Source organism: Engraulis encrasicolus, chromosome 5, assembly GCF_034702125.1.
Source record: "Engraulis encrasicolus isolate BLACKSEA-1 chromosome 5, IST_EnEncr_1.0, whole genome shotgun sequence".
NCBI lineage: Eukaryota > Metazoa > Chordata > Actinopteri > Clupeiformes > Engraulidae > Engraulis > Engraulis encrasicolus.
The window spans coordinates 44,985,641-44,999,796 of record NC_085861.1 but is presented as its reverse complement, the minus strand read 5'-3'; the positions used below and the strand labels follow the sequence as shown (position 1 = coordinate 44,999,796).

At 42.1% G+C, this 14,156-nt stretch overlaps 1 protein-coding gene and 1 long non-coding RNA gene across 2 annotated transcripts; both read right to left on the bottom strand.

The window, feature by feature from the left end:
• Nucleotides 1–2,036: 2,036 nt before the first annotated feature.
• On the bottom strand, nucleotides 2,037–5,651 carry LOC134448596 (uncharacterized). The gene is made up of 7 exons (XM_063198272.1): nucleotides 5,410–5,651; nucleotides 4,336–4,496; nucleotides 3,674–3,820; nucleotides 3,544–3,568; nucleotides 3,259–3,327; nucleotides 2,864–2,981; nucleotides 2,037–2,753 (listed from the first exon to the last, which is right to left on the bottom strand). The coding sequence occupies exons 1-7, from the start codon at nucleotides 5,447–5,449 to the stop codon at nucleotides 2,597–2,599; spliced, it is 717 nt and encodes a 238-aa protein (XP_063054342.1). The 5' UTR covers nucleotides 5,450–5,651; the 3' UTR covers nucleotides 2,037–2,596.
• A 6,045-nt stretch (nucleotides 5,652–11,696) lies between these two features.
• On the bottom strand, nucleotides 11,697–12,379 carry LOC134448595 (uncharacterized). The gene is made up of 3 exons (XR_010034799.1): nucleotides 12,252–12,379; nucleotides 12,079–12,103; nucleotides 11,697–11,884 (listed from the first exon to the last, which is right to left on the bottom strand). It is a non-coding gene; the product is annotated as an uncharacterized LOC134448595 (long non-coding RNA).
• Nucleotides 12,380–14,156: the final 1,777 nt, after the last annotated feature.

The following is a 14,156-nucleotide window of genomic DNA, read 5'->3' as shown; positions in this document are numbered from 1 at the left end:
ATTGACAGAGAGATTGACAAGTAGGCTCTGTTTGTGTGGCGGTGCCTCTGGTGTGTGTGAAGCCTACTCGGACTGGACCAGTTTATATGGACATGGGGTAGCCTATAGCAGGGGTTTTCAAAGTGGGGCCTGGGGACGCCTGGGAGGGGCGTGAGAGGATGCCAGGAGGGCCGTGGCAGATTTGCAGGGAAAATAGCAAAATTAATTGAATGACCTAAGAAGCCAAAATAAACTAAAAATAGGCTTAAATCCCAAAGGAATATTTTTTTTCTTTACAATATTTATGTATTGTGCTTTCTGTAGTGCCTGAATGGTCTTAGGAATACACAAACTTTATCAAGGTGTGAGACTGGGTGCACAGAACAAAATAGTGTGGCACGTCCCATGTCAGGGGGGGGGGGGCTTGGCTGTATCTACCTGTATGTGGAGGGCTCATAGTAAAGTTTGGGAACTCCAGGCCAAAATAGCCTAATGTAATTTGTCTCAGAACATTGCTAATAGAAATGACCAATTGGGATTACATTGAAACATCTCAGAGAAAGAACAAAAAATGTGAGGGGTAAACCCTCAGGCACTGTTGAGATTTGTCGTCACGTGCCATCCATCCCCACAATATATTAATGATGCATTATAGTACAGATGTATGTATGGAGGCTCTTGTCCCAGATGAACAAATGTAGCAATTGCCTGCTTTTTTCCCATCAGAGCCCATAGTAATGCGTCTGAATACATGTCGATGCATCTGAACACTGCTGCGTTAACACAGCGAAAACATTTTGGAGCAACACCCTAAAACAATGCTTACTTCAAGACGGTAACGTTTGCAAGCCTGAGTAGATTAGATATCGCGTTTCATGCATTTAATCAGACATCAGCGCATTCGCACAGGATCAGAACTAGTTTTACAGCTGGTAATTTCTCCAGACTGCAACAGGTGGTAAAACTGTCGGCGAAGTTTACCGATATCGCCGCTATATTTACTGACATGGCGCGTTCAGACGCGGTTACTTTACCACAAGTCTCCTAACTAGTCCCGTCCGAGTAGGGCTTTAGAGAGAGGGGGAGAGAGAGCGCGCGAGAGTGCTCCGGTTGCTTGGGTGTGTGTGTGTGTGTGTGTGAGCGAGAGAGGGAGGGAGAGAGATTCCTTTCAACTCACATATGTTGGTTAAGATCATACAGGCGAGGAAGCAGCGCATCCAAAACTTTAAGCATATGTTGAAAACCTCTCTTCTCTGCCGAATAAATTGGAAGCATATCGTAGTAGGCAGTTCTAGGCTAATTGCATCCGTGATTGCTTTCCACCTTGCGTCACTCTTGTGGTAGGGGTAGAGTAGTTTGTTTAGCATTTTCTCCGCGAGATGTTTTCGTTTCAAATATTGAAACATGCATGTAGTCCGGCTGCTACGACCTACAGCTACGACAACACTGTCATTCACAATTTACAAAGTGGTAGGTTGTTTAATTCATCATTGGCAAAACGATTTGAGGTAGTGTCACCTTATTTGAACAGGAGCCCGTATTCCTCACCCGTTTCACTATATTTCTGTCAAACCATTTAACTCACAACGTTGGTTTGTGCATGTAATGGGGGAGGAGACACAGAGAATGCACTAGGTAGGCTAGACCTACGTCTTCGCCAAGTGGCGAACGTAATGCAATGCGCTGTGCGCTTGGGTACATAAACTGACAGATGATTTAAAAAAAAAAAAAAAAAAATCGTATAACGCGATTTCTCAAAAAACAAATCGATTTGACGTTCAAACTCGATTTTAAAATCACATCGATTTTTTGCCCAGGCCTACTGTAACCTTCCTGTAACATATGTTGCTTGTGCACATTACTTAACCTTAACACCATAATTTCCTGTTATGACAAACCACCAGGTGTGATTTATGCCAACCTGGGAGCCTTACACCTTCTGAGGAGACTTAACAAAAGCCAAGAATGTGACAGTTCTCAAGTTTAAATATTTTTTATTATATTTACATATTATATACATTATATATATTATAATATATATATTATATTTATCAAATATCAATGTACAAAAATACTTTATCATAAATAGTTTATCAAAAACACAAATATAGAAAACGGACTAAATAAATAATGTACAGCAACATGACATGTCAAGCCTTCAGTGGTGTGTTTAAGGCCACCATGTTTTTTTTTTTTTTTTTACTTCAAGGAAGTTCATATTATAGCGTTCACATTCTGCATCCATCCACACCCTCTGCCGAAGCTGTAGAGGAGCTTCTGTGATATTTAAGGTGGGCGAGCTAACGCAAGGCAGAGCACCAAGAAGGGAAAGGAAAGAGATGTGGAAGGCACTGATATCACTTCCGTTCTGATGCACTAGCAGCGAGATACATCAGTCTATGTTGGTATGTGCCTGTTAAATCAACGGACCCAGATAGCACCTTATTTTCAATTTGTAACTATACAAGTGATTTTGTTGATTACCCCCCACCCACTGATACTTCCAGTGGCCCTGCACAAAATCCCATAACCGAGTCAGTCTGGCTCAGATGTCTTAAATCAGTAGAATGCGTAGTAGGCACTTCATGGGCGTAGGACATTCTGGCAGTTCCTTGTCTCAGATTCCTTCCTGGTTGTTGTGATCCATGATGGGAGCTGTCTCAATGAGACCCTGGGACCCTGGAAGATGCTCGCTGGAGCTCGATGCTGACGTCTCCGCACTGGAGTCCCTCAGAGGATACTCCACATCCTCTGTCTTCTTCTCCATGGAATTACTAAGTTAACAAATGAGTCAATTAGTATGTGTTACTGCAAACTATGCATAGAATTTACATCACATCTCACACACGCACTTGGGTAGTAAATGCTAGAAAGGGATGCTTACCGCCACCGCAAGACAATCCAATCAAAAGTAATAACGAGAATGATGATCATCATGCCAACACCAGCACAAATGGCACCTACTCGGTAATGGGTGCTGCTGTTGTCTGGGGTCCCAGATACTAAAAAAGAAGACAGAAGTAAAACATTATTTATAAATCAACACCTCATTACTCACAGACAAGAATCCTTATTGTGATATTTTGTTACTTCCGGGAGTGTAAGTATGTTTTTGCAAATAAAGGTTACAAATAAATAACAGTATAAAACTGTAATTGCATTTTGTATGCAAAAACAGTTCACTGATAATCATTTTAAAATTGTACAATACAACTTATATTTCTCAGTCTATGCTCTTGGTGATGGTGAGTAAGCCAGCAGTAGTTCAATAGGACTTACAGCGTGGCTCATCAACAGGAGGCTCTGATATGGTGCTGTCATTCTTCGCCGGGTTGATGCAAGCATCACCTACAATCAAACAGAAGCATCATTCAGACACCAGCCAGCATATCAGACAAACATTTTAGACAGTTGTACTGTCTTTGTTGTACTTTGTCATCAAAACTGTAATGACCCAGTCTTAATCTGTTACTTAACTTAAGTTAAGGCTCTCATGCATGAAGACATTTACGTAGTTGTTTTGTTTAAGACGAGAAATGGGAAAAGAAAGAAAGGCATACTTACAGAAGCAACTTATGCGTGTGCGAGACTGCAAAACAAGCAGATTCATTCATTAGAATATTTTAGTATTAGGCACAGCCCACATTTATTAGTCAAGTCACTCATAAAGTAGAATACCCTACAACTCTCTTACCTGGAGACAATACAGGCCAATACCCACGGGCTGAGGGTAGGAGCTTTGGTTGGAACTTAAGGAGAAGTTGTGAGCTGTGACTGCAACCACAGGAGGAATCAATTCGATTGGAACCTTCCCATTCTCAAATATTGCAGACACCTTTTCCTGAAGTGGTATAAACAGAGAACACAATGTAATTGTGTGAATTTTGAACATAATTTTCCATAATTAGCAAACAGTCCAGTTCATGAACGTGCATGTTCATGTACATTCTGAATGACAGCTGTCCATGGTGCCACCAGCTCTTGTGGTTTCCCCCATAAAGTCCTCTGTGAGACCCATTATGATGAAACTAAATGTCTCTCCCCAAGTGGCACCTATTGCAGCAGGCTAATCGTCATCAGTCCAAACATAGAATCTTCATAAAAGTTAGAGTATGCACATCCCACCTCTCTGGGGCCAGGTGCAGGACAAAGGCGCGTTTAATAGTGGAAAAGAGTAGAAGTCCGCACACTGCGGCTCCGCTTTGAAAATTTACTCAGGTCATACAACGCCTCGACCCAACAGGCCTGATGAAGACCCTGAGTAATTTTTCAAAGCGGAGCCGCGGTGTGCGGACTTCTACTCTTTTCCATCAGTCAAAACATAACCTGTGTGTCGGTGTGAAAGACTTGGCTTACCCCAATTAGGATTTCAGGCTCACAGTCAGCCATTAGGTCCGGAAAGTCATCAGGGAAGATGTAGGTGACATTGCCGTCGGGTAGAATGTAACCTTTACACTCCAATTGTGACTGTAGGGGAGCTGCTTCAAGAATCCCAAAGACCACCACCACGGTGAGGGCTGGAAAAAAACAAAGGATTAGCCATGCCTGTCCCCATCATCCTGGATATATACACTCACTGCCTTTTATTACCGTAGTAACTCCAATCATATATGTCCCAACTTAAAACATTTGTAGTACGCCTATAAGTAGGATAACCACCCCCCCCCCACACACACACACACACACACACACACACCACCACTACTTGTGTAATGAAGGCATTTGTGTGACACACCCTGGCTTCCCTGAATATGATGGTTTAGACTCTACTGCCTGAATGGCATTCAAAACTTATAGTAGCATTCAAAATAAGCTATCATACCATAAACACTAGGATCACTTTAGACGATTTTAAACGAGATGGTCAAAGGTACTCTCTGTGATACTATGACAGCATTGCCTAATAGCCAGGGCCGCTGACAGCTTTAGCTGGGCCCGGGACAAAGACACCTCAAAGGGCCCCAACCCCAATACTGAGTAGTAATGAGGAGGATCCAATTCTGAGCCCCTTCTCTCTTTGGGCCCGAGGCGAGTGACCCCTTTTTCCATCCCGGGTTCAACATAGCGACACAGGAGGCGGCAGGAAATCCCCGCGCAGGTTCATAGGCTAGAACTCTACTACCGACAGCTCTAGGAGGATAGTGCGCAACGCTCATCTCCCCGGTCGGCTTATAAGCGCCGTGTACCCACCGAGTTATTATTAGATATATGACATAGCCACTACAATAAGTGTGACATTTCTCTTACTTCTCAAAATCTCTTTTGTATTTCTTCTCACGCGGCCCTGCTCCGTTCGAGTCTGATAAAGAAATTCCACTTGAACTTAGTTTATCGGGAATACAGCACGCTATTGACATATCAAGCCCAAGAACACTCAAGAGCGCTGTGCAGAAGCGCAATAGAATGTGTATCAAACGGCAACAACATTACCTTGAAAAAAGAACTCCAGCACGCTTCGAGGGCTTGCCATTGTAGTTGTATTGGTGTAGGTTATGTGTAGCGACTGCTGCGTTAAAAGCCCTCGTAGAGTTTTTCTTTGGCTTTAGCTTCTGGTTTTCCTACTGTCGTTCGCGGGGTTGCACGCTTTCGCTGATATGCACTTTAGTCTTCACGCTCTTCTTTAGTCAGTACGCTCACGAGAAGGTGTCAAAATAGCGAGCCACCTCTTGTATTTGTAGTGTGTGAGATTTTGTCGCCCCGCCCCTGGTGTGATTTTCTACGTCTTTGCTGGAGTTACGGCGTTTGTTAGATTGCATCATCAAATACTTCCACAACATTTACTGATAATCCTACTACATTTAGGATGTGGATGTAGGCTATAGCTGTTATCTGTATAGGTCTACTTGATTCTATTTTTTTAATCAGATTCTTTTTCCAATTAAAAAAAAAAGATTGCATCATCAATAGGCTATCACATGATGCCTTCATACATTTCACGGAAAATGTATGTGAATGTTCTCATTAAGACAGATCGTATTATCCTTAGAGTTAGAGGTCGAACTGGACTTCACCTCTCAGTTTAGTCTAACGGCATGCTTATGCTGCGATGCGAGTGTCTCAGAACCAGAGACAAAAAGGGAGACACAATTGTTGCCTAACTTACGTGATGATGAAGGCATGTGCGTCAATGTAAAGAAATAATAAACTTTATGTAGACTGCGTACACGGCAAGACGGCGAATAGGCCTACCAATGATTATTTTGTTTTTCAGATAATTTCGAGTGAGAAATAGACAGTCCAAATGAAGTGCTGTTGCGAAGAATATGGTGGTGAGTGAGCTGACTTTGGCAGATAGGATATTACATGCAGAGCATTGTAAATAAACACTGGAGTAGGCCATGCTTAAAGGCCACGTGGTTTCCACATGCTTCGTGTTTACGGTAGGCCTATGCCTATTTTGGGAAACAGCCGCGCCCCCTTTTGGCCTAAGCCCCACAGACCTAGAATTGTGTCCTAGCATGACTTGCCAGACCTCCCTGCTTTTTTGCTTGGCTTCGTGAGCTGGGCGGAACCCATTCATCGAGAGTCAGGTTATCATATCCCATGCTGGCAAATCTAATGGGGAAAGTGAGTTCTGCTGCCAAAATTAGGCTCCTCAATAATATGGACACTTTTTTCCAGACAGAGGAATTAGGCATACTGTATACAAACCACGTAAAGACAAAAAGTCATAGCCTACTTGTATATACATCAGATCCGAGATGACAGAGTTTTTTCCCCCTACAGCCAGTTCATGGCAGTTCCTGGCCAAAGCAGGTGTTCAGGAAGTTGCAGCTGGAAAGTAACCGGATCAGTCCCAACACCGACAGGTGTGGAGGGGGTGAGCAGGGCCACTGCTAAGGTTTTGTAGACCCTAAGCATAACTGGTCAGGAGGCCCCCTCATAATTAAATAATAACAATAGCAATAATAACAATAGTAATAAGAAGGAGAAGAAGAGGAGGAGAAATGTACACAAAAGATGCATAAAGTCTTTATTTCAGCCTGTTCCACTTTTCCGTTCTGTGTGCAGTAAGGCAGGGGGGGTTAGTTTGAATCAATGCCAATTCACAAAGCCACTGACAACTTTGGCCAGGCCCAGGACAGTCATCTGAACGTGTTCCACATCCAGTACATGTGTACTGTACAGTGTAATGAAAACCCAATTTTGGGCTGCCTCTCTCCAGGGGCCCAGGAAAACTGATCCCCCGTGTGTGTGTGTGTGTGTGTGTGTGTGTGTGTGTGTGTGTGTGTGTGTGTGTGTGTGTGTGTGTGTGTGTGTGTGTGTGACTGATGAAGGGGGCAGCCAGTGACATTCACTAAAGGTCTGCCAGTTTTACAACTGTACTGTGTCTGTGGCGAGATCTGGCATCTTGCAGAGAGAGAGAGAGACAGAGAGACAGAGAGAGACAGAGAGAGAGATAGCTATGTGTGTCTGTCCAGTGTGTGGGTGAGGCTGTGTGGGTGTGTGTTGCTGTTGGTGCAGAGAGAGCAAAGAAAGGTAGAGAGAAGAGGGGGAAGTTTTTAGATGTGCTTGTAGCTCCAACAAATAAAGCCATAATTCAAAGGGATCAGGGTGGGGGTGGTTTTGTAGAGGTTTACCAAGGTCTTCTCTTCTCTGACCGCATGTTTTGAGTTGGATACAGTGTAGGAGTTTTGAGTGGCAGATGTGGTCAGGAGATAAGAAAGTCATAAACATAGTTGGACAGTTAATGACACATAAAGTAAGTATGAATGATATACAATGCATTCTTCATCTTCTTAGACATAAAGCCTTTAATGAAAGTGAGTTAGTCTACATGCTTTGGCCTCAGTGTACAGTGGCAGGCCTTCTTTAGGGCCAACATCTTTATTTGTTAGCCCAGGTTACATTGGTTATGGCAGTCTTCAGCTTGCTTCTATGTCTCCTGGTATGAGCTCTCTCAGGCCTTTGCATACACAATACTGTACTGCACCAATCAAACATTTAGGTCAGAGGTCAACAAAATACAGTATACATGTTGGAAACAAAAGTAAAATAGATTTAACACACCACGCCAGCATAAAATTCAGTATGCAAACAAAACAAAATAGATTGTATCTACATACACTACACCCTCACTTCCCTTTATGCGAGTATGTTAATCTTTTGTATCTATGCTGAGTGTTAAAAACAGACCTCTCGGTTTGTGTCTGTGATTGTAAATAGCAAGATTGAGTGAGTCATTCCATCATTATGTGAAGATTTATTTTTCTCAATGAAGTATGTCAACAAGACCTGCCCTTTTACTAGTAGTATGGCTTACAGTTGTTTTGTATACTTTTGACAACAATACAGGAATTTTAAGTCCATTATCCATTCATAGCAGATGGTGGCCAGTGAACTTCAATGAAAACGCTGTTCTTGGCCACAGCCACGCCATATAAAACAGATCTGTAAAACACAGGTGTATCGTGTTTCGTCTCAAGAGATTACCATTCAGTTCTAGAGTATTAAAACTGGTTCATAGAGATTCATAGAGATTCATAGGCTACCCCTACCCAGAAAGAAAGTATTGGCCCATAATATAAGTGGTTACTGTAGGCTATATAAACTTGAAGAATCATCTGTCAGGTTTCATTGAAGGTCATTCCAAATGTGAGCATTTGATAGCCATAGACCAGTTTATACCAGTATTCACGTTCAGTAAGACTAAAGTTGTAAACAGGAAGCTGGTGATGTAATGCTTAGAGTACAGAGACAGCACAGACATTCTCGGTTGTGGTAAGCCTAGTGTTTGGGCGACAAGCCTATACACTCCTAGTTGAGTGATAACATTGTAACAACTTTGCTGTGACATCACCAAGTTCAAGTCTTAAGTAACAGATTAAGGCTTAGCAATTGGTGGCAATAAAGGGTTAACCCACTATGGTCTTGCTGATTCACCCATCAACCCCCTTCTGAGATGGAGTGATGTTGGGGTGCGGTGTGGTTCAGGTTTGGTTCATCATGGGCCCGAGGAGTGTATTCCAAGACTGCCGTTAAGTGGTAAACTTGGCTTAGTTAACCCAAGGTATATGGAGTAGTGCTAATAGATAGCGTGCATGCATCATTTAGTATAGAAAATTATGACTGCCGTTAAGCTCTTCTATGGGGTAAGCCTACCCAAACGTTTCCATGACAAGGCCTTTCTCTCACACACACGCACACGCACACACACAAACACACACACACACACACACACACACACACACACACACACACACACACACACGCACACGCACACACACAAACACACACACACACACACACACAGTCAGCTGGAACTCATCAGAGTCAGCAGGAAGAAGCAGTTTATTGTCAGTCAGACACACACAGACACCGATGTACAGTAGAAAGCCTGCAAACGTCCCATGTGTTTATCAAAAGTGAAATAGTGATGAAGTTAGTCATGTGATCTTTCTCATGTTTTTTTCCCCACATTTTTTTTTTCAATGAAGAACCACTTGAAGCAGTGTTCACCATTCCACCACCATAAAAAGACACTACCCTTACAGATAGCCTATTTCATGAAAATAAGAATAAAATAACATAATCATACACTTGCCCGGTATAGTTAGTAGTCATTTAGTAGGAAATTAGGATATACACGTGAAAAACTAGGATATACACGTGAAACAAACTAGGATATACACGTGAAAAACCATCAGTATTAAATCCCATCAGTAGCTGACCTACAAAAATGAACTTCACATACAACACGTAATGAACACAGTGTTAAGTGTGTTTATGTACAAGCAGTAAGTCTCATGGTGCTGTAAAAGACATCTGTGGTTACCTCCTCTAGGAGGCTTGTTTACTTATCAATACCCATGTATTGAAAAATGCTGTTTTTTTTAAGATCATCAGCGTTCTAGATGTTGCGTCTGTGTGGACAAAACAACAACCAGAGGGTTGTTCAGGACCGGCAAATAATATTTACAAAAGAAGGCCTACAATAGTCAAGATTCAGACAAACCTCAGCAGCAGCTCAAACACCAACCTTCCTCCTCAGTCTCTCTCTCTGGAATAGCAAAAATCACTCCCTTTTTATTTACATGTATAAAATAGTTCATATTTACTTTCCTTTAATCTTTTTGTTTCTACAATAAATGTATCCTGACCAGTGGTGTAGTCTACTTTTTTATGGTGGGTATACTGTATATTTGAGCATTTTTTGAAGTGGGTATACTGTATATATTTGTGCTATTCAAAACAATGGATCAATCATTTTTAAGTGGGTATACTGAAATCCCTGAAAATTAGAAGTGGGTATACTCTGTATACCCGCGTTCTACGTAGACTACACCACTGATCCTGACTCAACCCTTTTAATTATGACAGCAAGTGAGTTAGTTAAAACACAACGCAGAGCTTTCATCCTTAAATTTTTATTCGAGAAGATCATCTTGGAGAATGTGTGTGTGTGTGTGTGTGTGTGTGTGTGTGTGTGTGTGTGTGTGTGTGTGTGTGTGTGTGTAAAAAACATTGTGTGTGTGTGTGTGTGTGTGTGTGTGCACGTGTGTGTGTGTGTGTGTGTAAAAAAACATTGTGTGTGTGTGTAAAAAACATTGTGTGTGTGTGTGTGTGTGTGTGTGTGTGTGTGTGTGTGTGTGTGTGTGTGTGTGTGTGTGTGTGTGTGTGTGTGTGTGTGTGTGTAAAAACATCCAAATAAAAAAAAAACCATCCATCTGTCAGAAACTTGCCACCCCACTACCCCAAATGTCCATTTACTCCAAATTCAAGCGTAGAAAGTTTCTGAAACCGTCAGCACAGGTTTCCAGGGGGGAATGTGGGAGATGAGGACATGGCTGCTGTCAGTGTTTGACATAGCGTTGGGAATGCATGTGTTAAGTGTTAAGCAATTACAAATATATGACTCTAACGTGAGTGTTGGAATGATAAAAATGTCCGTGTTGCACTAATTTTGAGTGTACCGGTAGTCTAACCTGGTTTTACCAGACCACATTAAATACTTTGTAATTCATCTTTGGTCTGGATCCTTGATGCCCTGGAGCGCTTGGATGGGAAGAGTGAGCTCAGCGCTGGTTTAAAATGAGCTCTGACCAATCGCTAACAGTTGACGTTCATGACGTTATTAAGCTCCAAAGTGCGTTCGCTTATTGGCTGGTAACACCGCCCGTTTAGTGGTCAACAGAAAACCCTCCCCAGAGAAGCGTAATCAGAAAATGTGTGAATCACAAAGTACTTCAAAATGAATGGTCTGGCTTGTCAGGCTACTGGTAGTTGTGTGTGAGTTTGGAAATGTTTGTCAGTGAACCTGTTGTGGCTAGAGGCGGGAAAGTGGTCAACGGTGAAAAAACAGGGACATTTTATTGGCTTCCTCAGGATCGATGGTCTCAGTAAAACTGGTTGCGTTGCCGATGCTGATTGAAGACAGCAGCAATTCTCCCCCTGTAGCAAAAAAGTGTATATAACCAACAGGGGAAAAACGGTCAAATTCAACATTAAACACATCTCATTTTGTAGATTAGACAGTGGTTCCCAAACGTTTTTCAGCGGGGACCCCCTTTTGGACTAGACTAGATTATCCATTGACCTCTTTTGCTACTTTTCGGCCACACAATATACAGTTTGTGAGCACACGCATGAGGCAATTACACGGCTCAAAGTCTAGGCAGAGACACCAATATTTTCCGTTTTCCTATACTTTTACTTTGATTAAACACATCTCGTATGGTTTAGATGTATGAATGTGCTTCATCCTCAATACCTGCATATGTGGATCAGACAACAACGATCACTACCAGAGGAAAGAAACAAATCAACCCAATGGAATAACGATGGCGCCCGCCTTTGGAGGTGGTGGTGGGATCAGTATCAGCGACATGGGGGGCAGTGTCTCTGGTGGTCAGAAGTTGGTCAACAGGGGCGGCATCAACACTGGGAGTGATGGAGGTGTCTGGACCTGTGAACAAGCAGATAGACAATCGGAGATGCCATAAGAATTCGAGTTGATAGTGAAGTTATTCAAACTGATTTGAAGTTCATAAGGGGGAAATGTTAAGGCTATAGCCTATGTATGTCAGATGACAGAGCATTTCAAATCTCTTTTTTTCAGTACTTGTATATTGGAATTCTGACAAAAATATGTGTACTCACGAAAACATGTTTCTTCGTTGGAGTACTATGAAGTCATATTCGAGAAAAGAAACAATATACATATTAGAAATGAATTGTAATGGTTATAATTAATTGTAGTTACAAAATTAAAATTAAGAACTTTTTCCATCCTTAGATGAAGGGCACATCTTTGTGAAAAGAAATAAACATACCTCTTGGCAGTCTAGATCCAGAGTGACCTTGTTATAAAGTCTGCTCAATTTGTAATGGTCCAGAGTGGCTTCCAGGACAGGTGATATGATTTCAGTGGGTGCCTGCCCATTTTTATATATAGCACCTAATGTAGTGTCACGTTTGCCCTGTGGGTAAAGACATGGACTGGGCTGTAAATCATCATAATCAACAACAATTAAGTGTAGGCTAGATGTAGGCCTATATAGGCCTAAGTGTATATAATATGCATTTATTTATTTTGCTTACCTGAATACCAGTCCACAGGTGTAGTTCACATTTGTGATTGGCCAGTAGTTTCTCAATGTAGTAGGGAGGTATCTTAAAAAATGATGACCCATCAGGCTGCACCTTGCCTGCACACCACTGGGTCAGGGGAAAGCCAGAAATCTGACTGAGGAGACACACCTGCAATGACACTGCGCGCGCACACACGCACACGCACACACACACGCACACAATGATAAAGAACGAGTTTTTACAAACACAATGAGGTGTTTTCCCCCTGCGCGTGTTACTGAAGAGTCAGTCAGCATGCAACTTCACAGCATCTAAGTTCACATAGCCTAATTCATAAACAACAGCGCCCCAACTGTGCCATCGACTTCCCGCCGCATTGGCAACATTGAAGTGCAACGGGACAAATGAGGAGCTGACGTTACAATAAGTTTATTATTCGGAACTCTGAACTTGTGCGACGTACACGTGATGTAGCCTAAAACACTCGCAGAGTTGTATATAGACGTAGACTATCTTCAAGATGTAATTACAACAACGCTAGGCCTATACCATTACAAAGCTGACACTAATTTGACACAAAACACACCGCTGTAATTACATTTGTAAGAGTACTTCTAGATGTATAGCCTACACTTTTGCACACCCGCAATGTATCATCGCCGTGCCACTTCTTCAAGGCTATGTATTAAAGTAAGAGGCGACAGTTAGACAACTACACAGACTACAGCCAATATTTAGCTCATTGACACAACACCCTTCCCAACAACAAAGTAGGCCTAGCATATAGCCTATAGGCCTATTACAAGCACAAGAGTCCAAATTAAGCACAATTACACCTACCTGCGTATAAATTCAGTCGACCGTTGACCATCTTTCCTCCAGCGCTCTGGTAGCCTAAATGATGAGCGCACAGAGCCGGCACGCAGTGAAGTCCATGTGCCAGGCTCAGCTCAGAGCCGTGTCCGCGCAGGGGTGGGACAAATGTTACCAGGTGTTTTTCCTCGCATGGATCATTCGCCCCATCTAGCGATTAGTGTTTTATATTGCACAAACCCGTTTCGGCCGAAAACACAAGGTGCGGCCTCCTTCTTGAAACATTGAATTTAACATTTGGGCCAGCACCCTCATTGATTTAAATAATTAAGAGTGACGCCTGCTCCAAGAAGAAAATTCCCATCTAGTGTACAACAAATGTACACGACACAGAACACAACAGTGTGCATTATTAATATATATATATGAAGAGTTCAGATGCAAAACCCCCTAACTCCAGTTGTTGGTTTGGTTTACATATATGTACTTGATAATACATATAAATAGTTATATTACATAGGCCTAAATAAAATAAAATAAAATATGCAATTTTGATAGCTTTGTAGGCCTATTAAATAAAAATGAATTAAGATTATTTTCTGAAAAGGCACTTAGGGGGTTTTGCATATGAATTCTTCATATATACTGTATATATTCATTGTCACATTCACATTCATTTTTTTATTCACAGAAATTCCAGACCAAGCATTTACACACACACACACACACACACACACACACACAAACACACACACACACACACACACACACACACACAAACACACACACACACACACACACACACACACAATAATGATTTGATCAGACAGTAC